The sequence below is a fragment of the Fusarium tjaetaba genome, assembly GCF_013396195.1.
Source record: "Fusarium tjaetaba strain NRRL 66243 chromosome Unknown NRRL66243_c0000059, whole genome shotgun sequence".
NCBI lineage: Eukaryota > Fungi > Ascomycota > Sordariomycetes > Hypocreales > Nectriaceae > Fusarium > Fusarium tjaetaba.
The window spans coordinates 179102-202314 of NW_023501255.1; the positions used below are offsets into that span (position 1 = coordinate 179102).

The 23213-nt window shown below is 49.2% G+C and overlaps 9 protein-coding genes across 9 annotated transcripts; 3 read left to right on the forward strand and 6 right to left on the reverse strand.

The window, feature by feature from the left end:
* Positions 1-2219: 2219 nt before the first annotated feature.
* On the reverse strand, positions 2220-3269 carry FTJAE_2900 (uncharacterized protein; the record flags this gene model as incomplete). Its single annotated transcript, XM_037349142.1, has 1 exon — positions 2220-3269. The coding sequence occupies one exon, from the start codon at positions 3267-3269 to the stop codon at positions 2220-2222; it is 1050 nt and encodes a 349-aa protein (XP_037210016.1).
* Positions 3270-3991: 722 nt separating this feature from the next.
* FTJAE_2901 (host-specific AK-toxin Akt2) lies at positions 3992-5348 on the reverse strand (the record flags this gene model as incomplete). The annotated part of the gene is made up of 3 exons (XM_037349143.1): positions 3992-4917; positions 4968-5106; positions 5154-5348. 3 exons carry the CDS (start codon positions 5346-5348, stop codon positions 3992-3994), a joined length of 1260 nt encoding a protein of 419 aa, XP_037210017.1.
* A 375-nt stretch (positions 5349-5723) lies between these two features.
* FTJAE_2902 (nucleic acid-binding OB-fold) lies at positions 5724-6731 on the forward strand (the record flags this gene model as incomplete). The annotated part of the gene is made up of 1 exon (XM_037349144.1): positions 5724-6731. One exon carries the CDS (start codon positions 5724-5726, stop codon positions 6729-6731), a length of 1008 nt encoding a protein of 335 aa, XP_037210018.1.
* A 154-nt stretch (positions 6732-6885) lies between these two features.
* On the reverse strand, positions 6886-8781 carry FTJAE_2903 (major facilitator superfamily transporter; the record flags this gene model as incomplete). The annotated part of the gene is made up of 4 exons (XM_037349145.1): positions 6886-7562; positions 7610-8122; positions 8176-8227; positions 8278-8781. The coding sequence occupies 4 exons, from the start codon at positions 8779-8781 to the stop codon at positions 6886-6888; spliced, it is 1746 nt and encodes a 581-aa protein (XP_037210019.1).
* Positions 8782-10424: 1643 nt separating this feature from the next.
* Positions 10425-14196, reverse strand: FTJAE_2904 (uncharacterized protein; the record flags this gene model as incomplete). The annotated part of the gene is made up of 3 exons (XM_037349146.1): positions 10425-12277; positions 12327-13881; positions 13933-14196. 3 exons carry the CDS (start codon positions 14194-14196, stop codon positions 10425-10427), a joined length of 3672 nt encoding a protein of 1223 aa, XP_037210020.1.
* A 501-nt stretch (positions 14197-14697) lies between these two features.
* FTJAE_2905 (50S ribosomal 27) lies at positions 14698-15064 on the forward strand (the record flags this gene model as incomplete). Its single annotated transcript, XM_037349147.1, has 2 exons — positions 14698-14886; positions 14942-15064. The coding sequence occupies 2 exons, from the start codon at positions 14698-14700 to the stop codon at positions 15062-15064; spliced, it is 312 nt and encodes a 103-aa protein (XP_037210021.1).
* Positions 15065-15386: 322 nt separating this feature from the next.
* FTJAE_2906 (acetyl-hydrolase) lies at positions 15387-18348 on the reverse strand (the record flags this gene model as incomplete). Its single annotated transcript, XM_037349148.1, has 3 exons — positions 15387-17087; positions 17134-18156; positions 18277-18348. The coding sequence occupies 3 exons, from the start codon at positions 18346-18348 to the stop codon at positions 15387-15389; spliced, it is 2796 nt and encodes a 931-aa protein (XP_037210022.1).
* Positions 18349-19211: 863 nt separating this feature from the next.
* FTJAE_2907 (uncharacterized protein) lies at positions 19212-19887 on the forward strand (the record flags this gene model as incomplete). The annotated part of the gene is made up of 2 exons (XM_037349149.1): positions 19212-19248; positions 19304-19887. The coding sequence occupies 2 exons, from the start codon at positions 19212-19214 to the stop codon at positions 19885-19887; spliced, it is 621 nt and encodes a 206-aa protein (XP_037210023.1).
* A 186-nt stretch (positions 19888-20073) lies between these two features.
* On the reverse strand, positions 20074-21522 carry FTJAE_2908 (DOS1; the record flags this gene model as incomplete). Its single annotated transcript, XM_037349150.1, has 3 exons — positions 20074-20537; positions 20583-21300; positions 21346-21522. 3 exons carry the CDS (start codon positions 21520-21522, stop codon positions 20074-20076), a joined length of 1359 nt encoding a protein of 452 aa, XP_037210024.1.
* Between the last annotated feature and the right edge of the window lie 1691 nt (positions 21523-23213).

Here is a 23213-nt window from a genome sequence, read left to right on the forward strand (position 1 = left end):
TGCTTGCTCAAGTGAAGGTGGTCGGTTGACTGGTGGGAAAGTTGGTTGAAGGAAGAAAGGTTTCAGAGGCGATGATGTGAGAAATTTATAGGCGGGGCGACTGAATTGTCCGTGTCAATACACACAGCTATCTCTCTTGAGTCTTTAGGATCTTTGGGATCCTTAGGGCACTGTGATTCACTGACTAAACGATGACCCATATGCTTTCGGCCCATGACTGAATCACTGTCAGATCTCAGATCGAGAGGCCATTGACTTTACAAGAAAGAGGTCTATGAAACTGACAGAGGCTGACTGGTATATCTCCTATCCTCCGTTCATCTCTTCAAGCCATGGTTCGATGGGCTTCATTCTTCTTGTCCCTCAAGACATTGAAAGCACTCGAAGACAAAGGCTGGGCGCACTCTGCTCACAACACATCTTTTAGAATCATATTTCTCCCTTGAGCTTCACCATTTTCGATATTTCATGGTAATCAAATCAAAACAGCACAACATTGCTTTTTGTCTTCTCGAATCGCCTGGAATGACAAATGCTCCCCTGCAATTGTCAGTGAACTTCGTGATATACTATCCAGAGTAAGAAATGGGGGCTAATGATATCGCCCACCTGCTTGGGATCAGTTGTATGAGGTTACATGGGCATCTATTGGGTAATTCGTTAAATGTGTTTGGGTACAGACAATACCCCAGTCTGGCACCATAGAGGGCATTGCATTGAGCTACAGAAAATAACACCTTGAATATAAAACCTTAAAGCCCTTTCCTAACTCATAGATACCCTCATTCAGATCTCAGTCCGGCATCGACATTCTGGATCAATCTTAGTAAGGAGCCGCGTTAATGTCTACATCTGTTCCCAGTAATGCCTGGAGATCGATTTTGGGGAGTTTTACACGACAATCCTTATATTAATCGGTTTACGGACAACAAAGCCGCGATGGAGTTGTCTGGATATCCTTTTATGATACTTCACGTAGTAAGGAAGGACTTCTCTAGGGCTTCATCTTAGAATCTTGTTACGGTGTAGAGGAATCGTAGTCAGAGGTTGGCATCTCCTGTGGCAAGACTACCAGAAATTCCTTGTCTGCAGCCCATCCAAGGCACTACACTACGCTTGCACTTTACAAGGTCAATTGGGATAGCTCTTGGAAGTGAGGTCCCTCAGGTGGTCAAAGAGTTTGCAACACTAGAGGCAGTCTGAGAAACCTATCTGCTGATATGTTATACTTTCACGGAGAACGTTTGGAACAGAAACTTGTATCAATCCAAGCAGGCGATCGCATGAAAGATTTTAGATGAAATGGTCCAGGCCAGGCGAATGGCCGTCTTAGAAGTAGCTTCAATAGGCCGTTAGAAACTACTGTGATGCTGACTTGTCACTGTGATAACTAAGGGCAGCCTGCGCCTTGAGCGGAATTATATAAAGACTGGCAAAAACACCGTGGCTTCTCTAGAAAGGCTCAAGTTTAGTTAGCTATATTTATCACCTAACTAAACTCCATCGGTGGTGATTATGAGAAGCTCAATTTTAACATTTAGGAGTGATTGACCTCACTAAATGCCTCTGGTACTACCCGTATATTTAGTGAGAACTTTCTTTCCTCAAGTGTGTAAGTATAAACACTTCGTTTCAATGTAGTGAAACATCACCTCTGACTGAGGCGCACCAGGGCGTTTCAAGTCGTTAGCGGTCGTTTGCATTATATCTCCCTCTTTTCCCATCTTCGCCTCGCTCTTCTGATGCTATCATACAACCCAAACTCGTAAGTAGTTCCTCCACTCTGTTGATAGAGTGGCCCATCTCTGTCCAGCAATGAGGATAGAGATAAAAGTATCCCAGTGCCATGAGAAGCAACGGCCGTCTCAAAATGAGTGTGGATAAACGTCCCGCATGGTACGTAAACTTCAATTGGAGCTCAACAGGCTTTTCCCATCCCTGAACCAGGCCTTGCCGCATCAATTTGGTTCATGAAATGCGCACGAGTGCCCCATTTTTCATATTCTTCATTTCGGTGATGTCTCTAGAGCAAAGCGAGGTTCCATGGTATGTTGCAAAAAGGATGTCTTTAGTCTGATTCTCTGCTCTGGTCTCAGTCATTCCATGTCGAGCTCCGCATATTGCACTCCAGAGTCAAGAAATTGTTATGCTGCCGTCTTTTGGCCAACAACGGTGGGTCGTTCTTCAGTAGTCGAAGCTTTTTCTGTCCGTCTTTAGAGTCAGTCTGACTGACCAGTCGTCCGCCTGAACTCAAAGCCGATCTGCTTCATGGCTGGATGGTCCGGTAAGTTATACCAGACCTGAAAGGTTACGGCGAGGATAAATTTATCCGTTCTCTTGTATAGCTCATCTACTCGGACACGGCTTTCGGTCAATGAATGTCTCTGTGCCCATGACTGAATGTCGTGTAATGCTTGCCACCCACCATTGGCAATTTGAACTGACAAAACGACATCTGCTGCCTCTTCACCCAATTCTTGGCAAGGAGCTGGTATCAGGTATAAGTTTCTGTTCTGCCGTAAGGGTTGCAATAGCAGAGACGGCCCATGATCTCTAGGGTGTCGGATGAAATGGGGCAGGGAATCCAGCTCCATTTCCCAAGTTTCATCCACGGCGAAACTCTTGGTTGCCAGGCGGCTGTAGAGCTGTGATGTGGATAAGGCATGGCCATTTCTATGAGCGTACTTCAGTTCTCGTACAAGATTTCTACTGAAGCCGCGTTCGCAACCAAGACCATCGTCGCACTCGCTTCCCCCCGAAGCGTAGGAGTAGATCAATTCTTTGTGGTGACCTATGTAACCGCCAATCTCAATAGGACAGCAGCAGTCGAATAGGATCAAAACGTTGGCGTCCCAAGGGTCGATCTTGTCATGTCTTAGTGAAGGGAAGACGAACTTTTGGCCTTCCCCTCCGTGGCCAATGTAGTGCAGGATAGCTATACAATCCTCGTCCATTCTGTTGAATAGAGCACGGAGAGCTGATGTCAATGTTGCTTGCGGGTTTTTGTCTTGCTTCTTGATGACGAGACCGACAGTATCGTAACCATAAGTGTTGTCGAAGACATCGCGGACTTGCTCGCTGGTGCTTCCGATATTCGGGTGACTATCCTTGTCTGCCTCGAAACATACACACAGCGCCCGGACTCTTTTCGGTTTGATCTCAGTGATATCTTCTTCGCCGTGCAAGTAACAGGCTTTGATGATCGCGGCGCTGAACTCCTCCGATGTCATCGGCCTCGAAGGCATCGACTCAAGACCTGGAACGGCCATGGTTGGGCTGATACAAGTGTTGAGGAAGAGATGAGAACTGGGTGAGAAAGAGAGTAGTGAAGATTCTGATGCAAGATCTTTTTTTACTTTAACTTTTTGTTTGCCTTTGACCTCCTAAATTCAGGCAAAAACATATTCGCGATACATGCTTCGCTACTCGTCCAGCTGGGCGGAGATTGAGGATAAGGTTATCAGCATCGACTGAGTTTGCTCGACAAAGCTCTAAAAAGTCTCTGAGGTCGAGTCGAAGATAATTTTGGGTCTCCTCTAACTGAGAATAGGAGGGAGGGTTATTGATGATTCCAATAAACAATTATTGGGGGCTGATGTATCATGCATGTTGCTTATCTTTATAAGAGTTATATGAAAGCCGACAGAGATGTAACCCAATCGCGGCTTATCGCGGGGGACCGGGGGCAGTAAACAAAGCGAGCATGCATACTCCAAATAAGCACGAGGTGCATCTCGATTAAGTTTGACAGTGGATGCTAAGATATGTGACTTTCTTCAAGAAGTAGACGAAAAGGCTTCAAGATAGCTTACTACCAGCCCAGCTTGAAGTCCAAGGAAATTGATACACGATAGCACTCCTCAGGGCGATAGAGCGTCAAGCATGATAATTGCTTAAAAGGAACAAAATCACATCTGCGTTGGTATATATATAGTCTTTTGTAGCCTGGCACATTATCTGTATATGTTGTCAAACAAATATCGCTTTATCTTTATATCTTTGCCTTTGGGCTAGGTTTAGCCCGCCGAGCAGGCTGGCCTATATGCTTCTGAAATTCCTCCGAAACGGTCGTCTTCTCTTCTTTAGACTTCTTCGCCCACTCTTCAAATTGTCGCTCATCTGCCCACCACCTCTCGAGCTCAGCCTTGATCCAGTCGGCTGCGGCACTTGCACACAAGCGCGGATCTTCCATGGGAACCAAATGGCCGTTCTTCTCTCCGACAACCTTCTTGACTCGGCCCTTGGACGCGCCACCGCTGCCACCAATACCGGTTCCTGTAAGCGCCATCTTCTCGTCTATAAGTTCTGGTGGTGAAACATCACTCTTGCCACCAAAGACGTAGAGGACGCTGGGTCGTACGTTGGGAAGTCGCTCAACGGTATTGGGTCCCTCGGGACGATAGACGGGATATGTTGACCATCGACGGTTGAGGCTGGAATCGAGATCGGGGGTAAGTTCAGGGTGAATCACATCTTTGCCCTCAGCATCGTAGGCTGGCCAACTTGGGCGCAGAAAAGTGAAGATCTCCTGATGTTTTGTCGTGGTCAAAGTTACGCTCTGTTCGCCAGGTACGTCCCTGATACCAAAGTCGATCCATCGCTGCAGCACACGAGGATCCCAAGACTTGTAGAAAGGGCTGCGGCTAAAGGAGGCCACTGCTTCGTCGCGTGACGGCCAGACTTCACGACGGTACATACTCGCTGCTGCGGGACCAGCGCTTCTAGCGTCAGGCGTGGAGGCGAAGTGGGAGATAACTGGGTCAAGCAGAACAAGTGATGTGAAGACGCGAGGATGAAGAAGGGCAACGTTTGTGAGCGCGTTTCCGCCAAAGGAATGACCCATTGCCATTATCGGTGGTGGAGGACGGAATGTGTTTATCATGTGGAGTATATCACGGGCATAGTCGAACCAGCTTGCTGAGAAGATGTTAGCATTGCCTGGTGATATGAGAGAGGGTGATTCTTACGATCATTGCCAAGTGCGTCTTGGTTTATGAGACCGCTTTTGCCTTGCCATGCTGTATCTGCTATCCAGATGCTTCGAATCCGGATACCTCGGCGTTTTGATTCATGATAGAACTCCTCCCAAAGGGGCTCATATAGTTCCTATACAGATCAGTAAATGTGTGTAATATGAGTATTCATGGGCTTACCTTGGGAAATCCATTGGCGTGTCCTCCGATGACAGTCACGTCACCTTTTTGAGGGTTCTGGTTATCTTTTGGTGTGTACTGCTTTACGGAAAGGTATAGCTTCTCGTCTTGAGAATGAGCTGTAGCGCGGGCGTATTCTCGGATATGTGAAGCTTCAATTGTATGCTCTTGAATGGTGAAAGGAAAGGACGACATTGTGGCGAGTATTTGACACCTCAGCTGACGAGCTCAATTAGGAATTCTAGTAGGTAAGGTACAGTTGTAGAGAGCTGAAGTTATATACAGGCACTCGAAACGAGGTTGAATAACAAGCCGGCCTCGGTAACGTCTGTGGAGCCCACGGGAGTTGTGGGGGTGGGGGATACCTCGGTACCTGCGGCCGGGAAGTGGTCGCCGTCGATCTCTCTTTGTTCTAGCATCGTCACCTGCCAACACCAAAAGCATCATCGTGAATTTTGGCTTAGCTTATCAAGATCTCATGCAGTTGCTATCCCCGGGCAGCATTGTCACTTGATAATATCAGGAGAAGCTTCAAACAGGAGTCCAATTCAATTTTAGGCGGTCAATACCATGGCGCCACGACTACTCCTTTTCGCTGGCGCACCGCCTCCTTCATCTCTCACAACACAATCTTGTACAATAACACAAATCGACGACTCCTTCGCTGAGTTTCTTGGGCTAGCCCCTCAAGGAACAGCTCCAATATCATCTCCAAGTCTCGCCCCGTGGCGTTCTCTGCCGCTGAACAGAAAACCGCTTCACACAGGGTTCAGCCAGACCCATAATATCAGCGTCAACCTCGCCAACCAATCCGAATTCTTCACCACGGCTGAGATTTCGTTTAAGGAACAATCTCAGTCTTTTGGTGATGAAGATCCAGAGAATGTGTTGTCGCAGTTCTATGATCATTCCCTAGCTTTACACAATTCCATTCCATCATCACAGCTTGATAGTTTCGAGGAGACGACATTTGAGGAGACATCGTTTATGACGACTTCGTCGACGGCACATTTGGATACGAGAGACACTGTTCCTTCTCATCTCTCTGACTTGGAGGATATACCGCCGGCTCGGAGGATTCTAGCTCTCAATCCCCAGACTGTCACCCTCAACATTATTGCCGGCATTATATCCATCGCACAGCCACGGACTGTCACAACGCGCTGGGGTCGCAGCCTCTCGTTAGTGGAGATTCTCCTCGGCGACGATACAAAGACAGGTTTCGCTGTGACATTCTGGCTTGCGGAAGAGAATAATGCAGCTGCTGAGATTAGTGCCCTTCGGCGCCAGGACGTAGTTCTCATGCAGAACGTGGCACTTCACGTGTTCAAGGACAAAGTCTATGGTCAGAGTCTCCGTAGGGGCATGACCAAGGTGAGTCTGTTATGGAGAAGGGATGGATCCGGGCTTTATTCGACGCGAGAGCTCTCCAAGCGCGGCCAGATGCACCCGCAGTTACAAAAGGCCAAGCAAGTAAAAGATTGGGTGCTCAAATTCGTAGGAGCTGATGTCGGAGTAAAGACGAGAGCTAGAAAAACACGGGTTTCATGGGACAGACCACCAGATGATACACAATGAGAAGTCTTCGTACTGTAAGACCACTTTTATCAACCTTCTATGATATTAGACACTTATTACTGCCAGCGCCAAATGCAACCGAGAGAAGAGAGACATCCGAGGGTATCTATGCAAAATTCCAATCGTCAAATTACGCTTCGATCCCACGATCCATTCAGACAGGCACAGCAGGCTCGGCCTTTCTGTCCTCACCGTCTGGGCCCTTCTTGACAGACTTCCATCGGAAGCACAGGCAAGCAATCAAGGCACAGGCAGCACAAGCAAGAGAGGTGTAAAAGGTGTCTCGGAGACCCTTCATGTACGCATTGAGGACAGCGTCGAGCGCATCAATGCGGCCCATCTTTCTCAGGGTATCCTCAATCTCTGAAGCTCCAGTGTTGATGAAGATGGTCGGGTCGATACCAACGTTATCAGCCTTTAGGGTGTCAATGAGGCCATTTTGGAAGACAGTTTGGCCCACGGCCACGAAGATGGCGCCTCCGAAGGCTTGTCCGAACTGAACAACAGCGGTGCCAACAGGAACCCATTCCTGAGGCAAGACAGTTTGAATGATAAGGACACCGATTTGGAAACCAGCACCAATGCCCAAGCCAGCAATGACTTGGTAGCCAAACCACTCCTTGAGAGGGGAATGCACATCGAGGGTTGTGAGCATGCCACACCCGACAGTGTAGAGAACCATGCAGGGGATGATGACATAGCTGTAGTAGCCAATGGCGGTGATGACACCTCCAGAGACGATAGAGCAGAGGACGGTCGCGAGCAGGAGAGGGAGAATCTTGATTCCAGCCTGGACGGCGCTAACACCCTGGATGGCCTGGAAGTAGAGAGCTGAGAAACGTTAGTTGAGGGTACAGCAGAGGTGGGGTTAGACTTACAGAGATAGTAGATGAGAGGGAAGAAACCGGCACCAAAGAACATGGCGAAGATGATAGCGGACAAAGTGTCCCGGTTCTTGAACAGACGAGGCGGGAGAGTTCCCTCATCGCCCTTCCAGAACTGGATGCCGATGAAGATGGCAATCATGGCTCCAAAGCCACAGAAGAGACCGATGATACGCGAGTTGTTCCAGGGATATTCAGCACCACCCCACTGCAGAGCAAGGAGCAAGCAGATAATGGCAGGGATGAAAATGGCGGCGCCAGCAAGGTCGAGCTTGCGAAGGCGATCCATGAAGGTCATGTTGATAGTGTTCGAGTCATTGCGGTTAACCTTGACAAAGAAGAAGACGATGAGCATGGCCAAGCCGCCAATGGGAAGGTTGATGTAGAAACACCAGCGCCAGGTGGCATGTTCAGTAAAGGCACCTCCAAGAAGAGGACCAGCAACGGAGGCGATACCCCACATACCACCGATAAGACCAAAGGCAAGAGGACGCTTTTCGAGAGGCACTGAAGGTGTGGTTAGTTATGGTCACGGAGCTAGTTTGCTGGTTTTGACGTACTGATGAGGGAGAGAATAACGATAGATCCGGAAAAGAGACCAGCCGTTCCAATCTTGAGGCGCCGTTAGTTAGGGTTCATGGGAATCGTGTAAGACAACTTACTCCTGCAATGGCTCGGCCGACAATGAAAGCGACAGAAGACGGCGCAACAGCAGAGATCAAACTTCCAATCTCAAAGATGAAGACGGCAGCGAGATACGCAATCTTGACATTGAAGTACTTGTAGATAGTTCCGTACATGGGCTGCAAAGCAGTGGTGGTAAGAAGGTACGAAGATCCATACCATCCAATATCCTTGACACTCTGAAACTTCGCTGTGATGGCGCCGAGTGCGGGAGCGATGATGGTCTGGTCAAGAGCAACGAGAAAGATGGCGAGACAGAGAGACGAGACGATGAGGGTAAGCTTTGCAGCGCCAGGGTACTGGGGCTGCTCGTCAGCGGCATTGTTGTTGCTGGCGGTCACAGAGCCAGCCTGCTGCTCTTTGTTGTCGGCTGAAGTGTCGAGGATGTTGTTGGATCCAACTTCGGTCTTCTCATCAGACGAGAGACGAGTCTCTTCGACCATTGCGTTGGTGGGCGCCGTAGCGGGTGTAGTCGTAGCCATGGCGATGTTCCAAGATTAAAGTGCTGTAAGGAGAGAAGAACAAGAAAGAGAAGAATTGGAATAGTTTATGTAGGAAGAATTAACGGTAGCGTAAGGTGAGGTAGAGTAGGTTGTTATGGTGGAGAGTGCAAACGGCCCCAGGCAACCAAGCGTGATTGTTTCGGGAAGGGAGAGGAAATAATGCAGCCTTCCAGTATCTGTTTGCTTCTTCCGTCGTTTGCAAGCAAAGAGCGAGGATAAGGTAGGTAGCTTACGAAAGAAAGAAAAGGGTTTGGGGATGGACGAGCTGAAGATAATAAATAATTAGGTCCCTACGTCAGGATCTGTCACTGACACTGCTCATAGGTGCCCCTTGCCATGTGATGGATGGATGCGAAAATCAAAGCACAAGCTTATCCCCCTTAGTCTCATTCTCGTGGAAAACTCCAAAACATCGAAATATCCGAGCACCAATATTAGATGCAATGTGATTACGATAACGAAATAAACGTCGTGGAGACTTAAGGTAGACGCGGCAAGGTATTCGTCCGTGTACCGGCCGGCGACAGCTGCAGCCAGTCAGCAGCCCAAGACATACACGATCAGCGCCTTTTTGCTCGGTGTCCCTTGTTTCTCCAGTATAATCGGGCTGACTCTGGTTGCGAGTTTGATACGATAGGCGAGCTGAACTGTCATGCACTCGCGTGGGTCGGACAAATCACCAAGGCCGATGTCCGAAGGGTGGCTTATGGTAGAGTCATTGATTTTAGATCCTTCTCTCGAGTTGTGAGGTTTCTCACGTTTGACTCCTGGTATCACAAGGATATCATGTGCGGTGACATCGATGACCGTTATAGACACACAACTCTTGAGCTTGATAGATGCTCATCTTACTCTGGTATTCACACTGATGAATACTGTACGGCTCCCTTCTCGTAAACCTCTACGAAAAACCCTTTAATGACCCATCTCCACAAAGCACGCTAAATATACAAGCCCGATCTTTGACTCCCGGTCCAGTGGCATAGATCCCGTGCCAAGGGCTGATCTCCCATTCTCAACGTGGTCTCGACTCTCGACCACTCTCTTCTGCCCCAAGATTGGCTCGTTCCCTCAATTTCCACTCCCTCGTAAAATGCTGCCCCGTTTCATATTGTTAGATCCACTTTAGGAGCACGTACCCACGTCCTACGGTCTACCGTGCATTTTCGGATACAACTCAATTCTCCGTATCTATCTCCGGATGCCCTCGGATCATTGCACTCTCTCGCGGACTTGCACGCGCTTTGTTCGAGGCCGACGACCGAACGAACGGACGGACGAGAGAGAATTTGTTTGTGCGTTGACTTTGACTCTGACTGACTCCATCTTCACACACGTTTTACACGTTACACGTTAGACCGGTAACGCCCTTGCATTGTATTGCCAGCCGTGAAACCTTGTCGTTTCCTTATCCGCACTCAGGGCCTATACACAGCGTCTTGTCATACAGCCTCTTCCTGTCGTGAACAGCGACAAACCCTACACATGCATTTTGTGAACAAACTGGCATCAATAATCGTAATTTACGTGATAACCTCATTTAATAACACCCACCATCTATCTGACCCTCTAACTAATGCTTACATTGCTGACTTGATATGCGTAAATATATGTATAAAAGCTTATGCTCGCTCTTCGGACTTCTCGTCTTCGCTCGTCTCCTCTGCGGGAACCCACACCAAAAGTCCATCCTCGTCGATCTTCATCCCTTCTGTCGGTATTATGCGTAGCACCTTTTGGAAATACTTGTCTCGCACCGTCAATTTCGGCCTTATCCATACTCCGTTGACGTGCGGTAACAACCGATAGGTTGTTGTCCGTCTCGACTGCGGTAACAGGTTCAGTGTTGTTTGCTTTGAACCTGAAAATGCAAAGTCCTCGCTCGGTTCCATGCTGAGACCAAAGGTAAGGAAGTGATTGGATGGGTTCTCGACTGTCATGTCCAGTTGCATCAACCCTGGCATGCCATCTTCTGCTTTAGTGGCGCAATACACCGATGCCAGCACTCGCGGCTCTGTGCCCAAAACCAGATATTTACCAACGGGCATGGTTGTAGTGTTGACAGCTCCGTCGCTGCGGTTCTGGCGTTGCCATCGAATGACAAATGCCAATTCGAGTGTTACAGGGTGTCGATCTTCCATCGTGAGCTTCTGGGCTATCAGATCGAACTGTGCCTCGTGCATCGTTTTGGGGGCAACAATGATGCCTTCATGTGACACATCCGATCCCTGGCTCACGTTGCATCTTGCACCACCAACGCATGAGACCACAGTGAGATCCATGCCAAGGACCTTCAAGTCCTCTTGGGCAAACGAGGCATAGTGGCACAGTAAGCACCACTTCTGTGTGAAGCCTCTGGCAACACCATCTTCCGTATCTCCCAGTCCCTCAGAGTCAAATAGACTCGGCCACGGTCCAGGGTGAAGTCGTGGAACCAAATCGTAATTTGCTTCAAATGCATTCACAACATTGACCTGGACTGTCAATAATTGCATGATCGGCGTTGCAACGTCTGAGTCTAAGTGGTACGACGTCTTCAAGTGCAAATCGAATGTCGTGGGGCCAGGTGCTGCATCTATATGAAGCACCATCTTGACCGATGCTGTGCTCTTTATGGCACCCAAAGGAAGTCCCAATATCTTGGCCTCTTCTGTGGTTGCTTCGGCGCTGCCCTCATTACCTTCCGTCACCACTCGGATTGCCGGTATTTCTTTTCCAAAGAGGTGAATATCCAGTTTAGCAGTAGCGGATTCGTCTTCGGCATTGAGCAATTCGACCTCTAACTCGATGGCCTCGTTTGCGTAGTACTGGGCTGAGGGTTCCAAGAGCTTGATCTCCATCTTTGGCGGTCGAGGTTGAATACGGATTGTGCCTGCTTCTGGGCGGCTACTTCTGGTTTTTGATGAGCCCTGAATGTACCAGCCAACAATAGGATCTGTGTCGCGAATTCCGATCTTTGCGTCCAGGTTGAAGCTTTCATTGCTGTGTGAGAGCGTTACAGACGAGGCCGTAGCAGTTCCTGGCTCCCTCAAAGGAATTCTCATTTCGAACACTCGTGTTTGGCCAGGCCGGAGTGTCAAGTTGGAAGTTCCTTTGAGCAGTGTCGGCAGTTCATCCTCAGACCCTTCGGCATAGTCCTCTTTCAGCGATAACGGCAGAATGGATATCTGGGAGGTCGAGTCCTCGTCCTCTGAATCCCCTTGCTCCAGTAATATTGGTCTGAGACTCCCACTGAACTCAACCTTCAATGACTCAAATGCGATCGGAGCAGCATCGAGAAACGTGTGCGATGTGAGCGCAAGCTGTGCCGTACATGTCTCGCCAGCCTTGCCCTCTTTATTCCGAAACACGAAAGATGCTGAAATGAACGAGCCGGTCTTTTCGTCGCTCAGACTAATTGATGACTTCTCCTCTGTTGTAATTCCTTCGAGTGATCTGGTAATGTCGTAATGCCACTGTGGCTGCCGCACGAACCCTGGTCATGGTTAGATATTTCCACGCGAGATTATAAACCGGATACTCACTGTTACTCATGAGCTCCCAGTCCGCAGCAACCACGAGGTCGGCACGGCGAGCTCCAACAGCGATTCTTCGCAAAGTCAAGCACAGGTCCTCTGATATATTGAGCCAACCCTCCGATCTGAACGCCACGTCCTCCCAGAATGGTAGTAGGGTCTCCACAGCATTATCCCATTGTTTCAGATTGGCGAACTCCCTTGCGCACTCCAACGATATCTCAGCCGTTACGCGCTTTTGCTTTCGAGCTCGAAATTGTGAGGTCGCCTCATTGAGACAATCAATGATCAGTTGTGCATGATTTACTCCTGTACCCGATAATGGGTATTCTTGGTACGGCTCCGGGCACATGTACGTATCGTATGCGAATGCCTTGCTGGCCACCGCTGATGCAGGAGTTGTATCCGGCGAATTCCTATCCTCCTCGGGCATCTGATACGCAAGCTTCCGGCGAGCCACAAGATGACGTGCCGCTATACGATACCAGTAGCCTGTATGGTGCAGCAACTCCCATGGTGACACTCGCTCGCCTAGGACAGACTTATCTGGCGGGACAAACAGTGCTCCCGTTGCTGGCGCCAAAGCTGGCAGACCTACTCTTTCAATCAAATTTGCCATGACTGTAGCCCACCGAGCTTCCCAGGCCTGCCATCCATAGTTGTTGGTCCCTCGTCCGCGTCGATCGACAAAGTCAGCAATCCGATCTCGATGCGAATGCCACATTCTAACAGCCAACGAAGTTTGGCCCAACCACAAGTGACATCTTAGGCACCGGATAGCTATGACATCCGCCAACAGTCGCGCCTCATTCCAGCGAGGGCTCCAACTGGGGATGATGTCCAGCACATCCTGTCCAAGAAGTACCTCGTACGCTTGTTTGAAAAACTGCAGGGCCGCATCTGTCTCCTGTCGAAATTCTGCAAATATGGCCGACTTAAAATCGTATCTGAAATTCCAGTCTGGGAGCGAAAGGGTCTGGGATGTCCCGGTGGTAGGTGGCACAGTCGGTTGAGGTGCTATTCCACGAGATCGCTTCTTCCTGGCATGTCGTCCAAGATCCCGGTAGTATTCCACGGCTGAAGTGTAAAGCACGCCCAGGACATTATCAACAACCTGCTTCAAGTCGTCCTGCGACTCCTGTGATGGGATGTAAAAGACCGACTTTGGGTCCAACGCTGTCCCTCTCCGTATGTTCTCCAGTCTCTCTTGAATCCCGTCGGCCAACGACAGGGGAGCGCCTTCGCCGTCCGCAAGCAGAACAATAGCTAGCCGTGTCCTGTATCCTGAACGCAATAAAGCACTCTTGAGGTTGTTAATATCGGACTTAATATGATTATCTTGAAGCGTCATGGAATTTGGGTCGTTCGTGAGGGGGTAAAAGCATAGGTACACGCTAGGAACGAGGTCCTGATGCTTCTTGATCCATTGCGCATCGATGTGACCATCCGGATATAGTGCCGATACTGGACTGAGCGGGGAGAATGGCGAGTGTAGAGTTGGGTGTTCGCTAAGCGGTTCGATATCTTCTGGGAGACGAGCTCGACGAGGTGGTAGCAGAAACGACTGTCCCGCATGTTAGAACAAGGCTTCGTGTAGCACCCCGCGCCAACCTACTCTTCCTGTAGTCCTAATGCGAAATCTATATGGCTCATTTCGCTCGAAAGCACTCCACGACTTTGCGCTCGCATCAACATCCTTGAAGTATTCCGCCAAAACCTCTGCATCTTCGCCCCCGATAGGTGGTAGCTCTGATCGGAGAAGGATGCTCTGTTCCTTCAGCTCGGCGCTCAATGGGAGCTCGTTCGTCTCGGAACTAAGGCCGGCAGCTACTAGAAGGGGGACATTGTGGTCCAAACTTCCCGTCGGATACCCATCCATGGTGGATATTTTGAGATGTCGAAGGCATGGGTTCGCGACGGCGAAAGTGAATTGAGCTTAGAGCTGATGTCGCCAGACGACGTTAGCCATCCTTGTCCATCGCAAATGCCCCTCGTTAGTGTAGCAGCCCACTTACATGGCTAAAAGACATGGAAGACACCGCCCAGTGATAATATGCCGCTCTTTGAACGCAGAAGAAATATAATTAATGTTTTCAGACTTTTCAAGCACCTTTAGAATCAAATCGACATGATATTCACCTAAAGACTGTCCCGGCAGCGATCATATGAATGGCTGGTTGTTAACGGCACCCCTGCAACACATCACGGCTCCTCCGGAACCGGAACAACGCCAACCGCCGAATCTCCAAAACTTCAAGATTCAACCTTGCAAGTTGCGACGCCAGCGCCAATTGACCTCGGAAATCCCCCATACGCACCGCCTCCGACCGACGAATTGCCCAACGAGTAATCCGATCGTTTCTGTCTCTAATCTCTCGCCATGAGACCTACACAAGCCCTATCGGTCGGCCGATACCGCCACATCAGGCTCACAACCAAGGATGTTGGAAAGGGCTTCTACAAGGGTAACCGCACTGGTTCCATGGGTCGACACACAAAGTACGGAGGCTACGTTATCGAGTGGAACAAGGTCCGAACATATGCTGTGCCACCGCTGAAGGACTTCAAGGTGAGAAGGGACGCATATTGGTGATTCGAACGGAAGACTAATCGTGGTGGAATAGCTTACACCTTTCGTGAGCCGACAAGTCAAGGCGGAGCCTGGTGACTACAAGGGTCTCGATAAGGGTCCTCAAGATCCTTACTTCTACGTTGAACAATGGAAACGATTCAACGGTGTGGATTAAACGAACAAAAAGGCGGCGGTCATAGAATTGGATGGTTTCTCAACAGAAGGCGAATCTAGAATGCCAGCTGGAGACTTGGGAATCTCTGGCAAGGCTGTATATACCCGTGTACATTGTACCACCATGTATGATTATGGACTCATTCGATCAATAACGAAAAAAACAGTTGAATACTCCTAATTTCTGTGGAATGATGACTATGTATGTTGATTACAAACGAAACAAATTGATCCTAACGATTGTGCTTTGGCACGGGATATCCTAATTGAACAAAACTGCACAATTGACTGTATCCGACCTTGCGCCAAAAAAGAACTCCTTTTTATGAATCCTCCTCTTTCTTAACCCGGGGCAGCTCCTCTTGAGCCGTGACAAATGTGTCCAAACCAGGCCGCTCCAAAGGCGTGGCAACCAAGCCTGGTTCGTCAATTGTACCATTCTTCTCTTTCTCAGTTCCGTTCTCTTGGTTATTCTCAACTGGTTCTGAAACCTGGATATTTGGGCTCATGGGCCTCGAGGTGGGCATGGCGGTAACATTCGACTGCAAGGTCTTCATACTGGCAGTGTCTGCCTCCCTTTTAAGACTGAATGGAACTGCTATGCCGTCAAGGAATGGTCGCTTGCCTGCGATCTCAATAGTTGGCGCGTCCTGAGACGTAAGCTGGGTTGACTGAGAAGGCTGAGTTGTTTCATCATCCTGAAAGCTTGGACTCATAGGTCGTGAGCCTGGAAGTTGCGTGACGTTGGACTGAAGCGTCATCATACTAGCCGTCTCGGCATCCTTATTAAGACTAAACGGCAGTGCGATACCATCGAGAAACGGCCTCTTGCCAGCTACGCCAGTTTCCGGCGCATAGTCAGGACTGAGTAGACTGGGCTTCGCAGCTTCTTGCTCCTTTCGCTGCTCTATGAGATGAGCAACTGGCATATCCTCGGTAATGGGCTGACTACCCGTCTGGTTTTCGTCCGTAACGACCTTGGTATGAGATCGGCTTCGTGCTCGGTTCGGCTGTGACCGTGATCTGTCCTGTCCTTCGATATCAGCAAAGGAGCGCGCTCCTTCGCCCTCAGCACCAGTGGCAACTCTTGTTTCTGGCTGTCCAGCTGCCTTCTTCTCTCGCTCAACGGTCATCTCGTCGTGTTTAGATCCCCACAGTGACCACATTGCCAGACCCCAGCTCTTCTGTTGTTTCTTGCTTCCTTCTACAAGCTTTGAATCAACACGGCGTCGGCCTGCCAATGCAGTTGGAGGAGGGCATTCACCAGGACCATAGTCATGGTAGCCGATGGCCATGTCGCTCACCATCTTTTTATGGACCTTGGCCTTGTTTGATGCATATCTATGATCCCACTCTGCCTTCTTGGCAAGCCACTTCTTAACTGTTCCCTCCTTTACAACCCCAACCAAAGCAGGTTCCATACAGCATGATGGCAACTCAGCTTCGGAAGCCAACGGGAGAGTAGCACCATGCCGAGTAACTCTTTGTCGAATCATGTGGTTCTTGAATGGTGGGAGAGGGTCGCCAGCCTTTCCAACCTGGCCAGGCTCTGAGTGAAAGTCTGACTTTTCTGTTTCTGGGGTTTTAGGAGGGTTTTCCTTGGATTCGCTATCGGAACCAGATTCAGATATGACAGATATATCATCATCGTCGAGAATTTCGATGCCACGTTTCTGAGCTCGAGCGAGAGCCCATGCGCCGAACTGGGCAACAGACCTGTACATGTATTTCGCGGGACGGGTGAAACTTAGTGTTGGTGCCACATGGCAAAGGTCATCCCAAACCTGGAGTTGAACATCGGTGGGTTTGTACTTTTGCAACAATGCCTTTCCCTCTGGGGTGAGAGCTTCTTCTGGGGGCGCATATTTTTCAGGGTTGGCACATTTGTGAGCCAAGTATATCTGCTCATCTCGTAAGATTTCCCCTCCTCCTACCATGATCAGAAGTGGAGGGAGTCCTCCGAGTGTAGGTTGCATGACTGGGCTAACAAGAGGATGTGCAAGAAGCTCGTTGGTGGTATACATCTAGGGTCATCAGTTTCTGGTCAAACTCATCTTCTACGAAACCTACCTGAATCTGGTCTTTCAGCTTGACGGGTTGCCCATCAATAGTGACAGAGAGGAGCTTTTCCGGGTTGATGGGAATTCCACCATTGATCCACTCCGATCTCGATGAAGAATCTGACGGTTCTTTCTTTGCAACTGGCGCTTGCTGCTTCTCCTTAAGTTCATGCTTGCCAGGTGTCTTCTTTCCATCCTTCTTCTTTTTCAATGCCTCTTCTCTCAACATCTTAACATCATCCTCGTTCGGCGGTGGCCATGCTTTAGACGGCTTGTGGTGAAAACCTGCCTGTGGTATATAATCGAAGGGGGCCTCGCCCGCAACGCTGGGGAACGAGTGTGTCAGGTCAACCCATGGGCTGATGAGAATAGCGCCAGCAGGCAACGGGAGTCCTTGATCGCGTAGAATACACAAGAGAGACATGACCATTCCACCGCCCGCAGAGTCTCCAGCCAAGACAATTGTTTCTGGATCTTGAACAGTAAGCAGATAGAGGTAAGCTGCAAGACAATCGTGAAGACCGCAAGGGAAGGGAAACTGCGGCGAAAGACGATATCGAGGTGCAAAAACGCGTGCTTTGAGCTTTCGAGCATGTCGCTGCATTTGATATCGATGTTCGTCAACACTACCAAAGTAGTATGCGCCTCCATGGATATACATCATGACGCGCCGCGTCTTTCCTCCTTTTTGCTTTCGCTCGTAGGCGTCTGCGCGCATCTCAATCCATTCGGCGTCGAGAGAAGTCGCAGGTTTGCGCCATTGCCACCACTTCTCGCCGCCGATTTGCTTGATACCATCTGGACCAAGTTTCTTCTGAAGAAATTCGGCGGCGCGTGTCAATTGATCTTCGGTGATGGTGACATCTTCGACTTTGACCCATTGGGGATGTGGTACCCATTGCGTGGTGAATGCTTGGAGTTCTTCAACAGTGTGGTGTGATGCATACTCGAGGAACGATCGGATCAGATGGAGACCTTCATCGTAGGAGAGATGCGCAGTTGGACGTTGTCGCAAAGGCTTCCTGTTAAAATACTAGCGGTTGGAAGTTAGTTTCTTGCAAAAAAGAAAGTAATCCCAAAGTATCAGAGGAATTGGGTTTCGTCCCCTCTACGGGCTTAGAGGTAGATTACACAAACTGATGCGTGTACGTACATGAGAGAACAAAGTCGAGACGACAGTAGGCGTCACAGCGAATGACACCGAGGTGGTGTTGAGCGAGTTCATGGCTGTCACTCACTCGAATCACCGAGTACAGACAGTACTTGTATACACAACAGAACAATCAGTGGCTTGGGGCTATTAAAGACGCGCCATGTGCCATGGCATGGAAGAGTTCAGTTCAATTCAGCTGGGAGACAGGCACAGCTGAACCCAAGGGCCAACCTAACCAATTGCGAGTAGGGGTCTCATGATGTCATTTCTTTGATGAGACGCAACCAATTCCTACCCCTGACTCCACGGAACCGGGGATGGCTGATGATGGTTCGACGGACATAACGATCTTAAACCTTTATCCTGAAGGGACGAAAGGACATGGACAAGCTTGGAATACCTTAGCTTGTGATACTAGAATGACCTCAAAAGGCATTTGTTCAATTCATCTAAGTATATCGACCAAGTATCCCAAGTCTTGTTGCTTCCATTGCTATAGAAACGGTATGTGTCTCCCTTCTGCATGCAGCGAGTGAGTCGCTGGATGAAACCTGACTTGAATTAAAGATGGCCTGTGCTTTTGGTTTGTGGGGAGATTTGCAGCCAAGAATCAAGGTCGAGAGTCTGAAGAGCTATACAGACCACAATATAGAGTTGGAAACTTGGCTGAACCAAAAAATATCGGTGACATCAAGACTCTTACAATTCGTATAGATTATCTTTATCGCGTTTCTTATTAGATAATCCTTTTGATATTAATACCAGGGACAAACCAAAATTAGGTCGCTCCCTGATGATCAAGGGACACACAGGATTGAATATGTGGGCCGCTTCTAGGCCGCAGCGGGTCTAATCGATAAAACACCAAATTTTTTATGCAGAGCCATCTTCTTCAAATTGCCCCTCCAAACCCCGCCAAAACTATCACCACAATCATGGCCTCTACAGAACCCGCACAGCTGCCTCCGGCGGGTGAGTTTAAACCCTGACTTCAGACATTCGACAGAAGCTAATCTCAAACTTCTAGCTGAACGCCAATCCGAGTTCGAGCAAGCCGTCGCATACGCCCTTCACCTATGGCCTGCCCTTACACTCTCAGTCCAGAACGGCTGGGGTGGTCCCGACTCTGCCGACAAGCGCGATTGGTTTGCCGGCGCCGTTGCCGACCTCTTCCCAGAATATACCGATACACCTCCCAAGAATGGAAAGGTTCCCGAGGATCCTGATCTAGAGGAGGTTGAGACTGTCCTGCTCCAGATCATGGTTGACGAGTTCGAGGTCAACGTCGACGACGACTCGGGTACAGAAGTTGCTGGAAATATCCTCCGTGCTCGCGCGAGCTGCACTCTCGGAACCTTTGACGAGGTCAAGACTCTGCGCACACGCTGGTTGAACCGCAAGGGGACAAAGGTTGAGGGTATGTTCAAGAAGGCTGAGGATGCCGATCAGGACACAGACTGGGAGAGCGATGAGGACGATTCAGAGGATGACGAGGGTGGTGCTGATGTCGAGATGGACGAGGCTCCCCCTCTGGTTGCGGCTCCTAAGGAGAAGCCCCAACCTCAGGTCGACGAGGATGGCTTCACGATGGTCACCAAGAAGAAGAAATAAATGCAACAAAGACATAAAAGCAAAATGGAAGAGCAATGGAACATTAAAAACGAGTTTCTGGCATTGATACCCACAAGTTACAGGCTCTGGTTCTTTCAACATGCCACAATGGTTTCACTAATTCCAAACGCCAAACTGCACAGCGACAATCCTATCCTCTCGATCATATACTGGAATTTCCAACGTCTATTCCCAGTCCTCATCGCTATCTGAATCGTCTTCGTCACTATCATCTTCCTCATCACTGCTCTCCTCCTTCTTCTTGGCGTCCTTAGGATCCTTGGGGCTATTGGGAGTCTGTGTTGTCTTGCCAGATGCTGCACCGACAACATCGTAACTAGCCTCACTGTCTGCTTGTGACTTCTCGTCGTTTGACTTGCGGGGCTCAGTTGGCTTCAAGAGGGTTTTTGCAGGTTGGGTAGTGGCGGCAGTGGTGGCAGTGGTGGCAGTGGTGGCAGAGGTAGCGGTGATAGCGGTGGTGGAGGGGGCAGCTGGGATAGTCTTGGGCTCATCCTTGGGTTCAACCTTGGTCTCAGTCTTGGTCTCAACCTTGGACTTAGCCGCAGGTGTACTGGTATCATCGGAAGCGTCAGAGTCATCCTCATCTGAGTCATCATCACTCCAGGCGACATCATCTTCAGCGGAGGCAGCTATTGATTATTAGCAAGGCACTGTTGAAAAGCCGATTGACTCACCTTTGAGAAGATCTCGTCGTCTAGTCTCAGCTGTCTCAATACCATGACGAAGGAAATAATAGCGCTTCCAGAAGTCAATGTAGGGAACCTGGTCAGGAACCAGCCTCTCCATAGTAGCTCGCAAGTCGGGGAATTTCTGTAGATCATCGTTGATTTCAGGTGTTTTCTTATCAGCATCAAAATCCTTTGACCAAGCTGCATAATCGGCACTATTGGGATCTTTTGTGAAACTCTCCGTCGATGTGTGAATAACGTGCAGTTGAGCATCAAATCTTGAAGTATGAATCACACGTTTGCCTTGAGCATCCTTACTCTCGAACAGAACGGTGCCGCTCTGGTCGGAGTCCTGTGGAGGTGCAATACTGACGGCATCACGAAGGAAGTTCCGGATATTGCCGCCAAACTTGATAAGGGCCTCATCAGCGGCATCCTCGGCTTTCTGAAGGTCCTTTATCCTCTTGGCAGCTTCAGCTCTGAGGCGAGCCAGGGTGTTCTCGGACTGCTTGGCCTCTGATGAACCATCCTGTGATGCCCTAGGTGTGGTGGCCTGATCAATCTCGGCGTCCCTGGAGCTTGAGCTCTCGCCGCCAACCACGGTGTTGAGTGAAAGATTCCTCGTATGGTTTAGAATTGTTGATCGAAGGCCAGTAAGTCCCTTTGATGCATCTTCACCTACTTCCGCCAACTCCTTGGAGGCTTGTGTATATACTGATTCGCCCTAAGCTTGTTAGACGGGCAGGGTTCAAGAGCTGAGACCTCGTACCTGCTTCACAACATTACCAAAGAAGCCACCAATCCTGGCACCCCATGGACTGTTGGAAAAGGCCTTATATGCGTCTTGGAGGTCCTCGTTCAGTGTTGACTGAGGTTGAGGACTCTTTGGCTCCTCCGTCTTCTTAGCGTAGCCATCTTCTGTGATATGATCATAAGCCAGATCCATGGCGGCCCGCTATTGTATCGTTCTTAAGCCGATTTGAGGCAAGGCTATGATTTAATGTCCCGGTATGAGGCTCTGTGAGCCTTTTAATCCGTTAAAGGTTAATTTATTCGATATCTCCTGTCGTCTTGATATCCCTTGGACTTGAAGCCTCCTTACCGCACCTGTGGCGGGGTCCAATCGCTGTTGGGCACGGGCCAATGCTCACGTGAGCTTCCTTCGACCTCTCCTGTCCTAAGTCTTTGCTACCCTGTAGCGACAACTTCTGCTAGCATTTTAGAAAATCCTTACGTGTTCTATTAACTGTCATTATCTAAAGTTATCTTTTATATAAATGTTTAATTAATTTGTCTCTAGAGACTAATGTTGCGGACTATTCTCAACAGACAAGAAAGTGTTTTCTATAATGAGGTTGTTTAGGCTCATGTCTTCCTTGGGCGCCATCGCCACAGTAAGCTTTACTCAACTCCTCACTTACAACTGTCACAACCTTATACGAACGAGTAACTCGTTAACAGCATTCAAACCAAGTTCTGTTGTCAATGACGACATATGAAAGCTTATAGAGAAAACACTTACTGGCCAAGCCTCATGATCATGGAGTTGTCCTCTCACATCTTGGTCAAGAACAAGAGCAGCTGAATCAGAACGTTATTCTGAATTGACCTTGAGTGATACCCCGCAAGCAGAGGGTCTGTCCGCAATCAATTACTTGGCGGATGCTTCTCGGTTGAGCTTAAACTTCCATTTCAGCTCACAACGCACTCGTTTAATCGGTGCCTGTCATTCAAGCTGTCACTGACGTATCTATTGCGCAAGACAAGACTGCAGACCTGGGGGAACCCTTGTTTCAGAACCCTCAGAGGATTGAGGGTGTTGATACCCTTAGAAAGTCCTCAAGGATGGACCCTTAATCCGTCATATTCCCGAACTTTATCTTATCGAATTTATCACACAGCACCCGCGGTTATCGATGATATTGTGGCATGTTGATCCTAAGGCAACCGATGGCAATGCCTTGTTTACCAACATTGACGTCGATGTATCTCGATCGTCGGCTTTACGCGGGCAGAATTTCCGTCTAAAAAGATCAGTTGACCTCGATCGCGATCTGAGAAAAAGCCTAGAACGAGCCACAGCAGACGCCAAAATGCAGCTCGACGTGTTTGGATTGGCTCCAGTAAAAGGGGCATTGGATTGGCTTTGATCTTGGATTCTCACAAGACGTGCTTTCGACAAAGTGATGCTGTCATTGTGCATGAAGACATGTGGTTTTTAGCCAATCATATAACCGTCCCTGAGCCAGGGGATCCATACTGGCAATCCTCTAGCTTTGGAGCCGCAAGTTGCCTGCAGTGATCATCAAGCTTCCCGTTCCTCGGTCTATTATCATCCAATGAGATGGAGGGAATCACAAGTCAGTCAAGACCACTCCCCGGATCGAAACAAGAGTGGGCTTTGCAGCGCTGGGCAACATATCTTGGCTTTTGGTTCCAAAATGGACATTTCCATCCTTGCGATGACGTAGTATGCTATGCAGCTTTGCAATCCAGACTGCTCCAATACCTCAACTGACGTCACACACGATCGCGATCTGAGAGGCAGCTGCAGTGCCCCTCCATCACAAGAGTGCATTTTGCTAGAGAAGTGGCAGTGATTCACTGTGGGGAGCTATCAGGAGCTACCTCCGGACC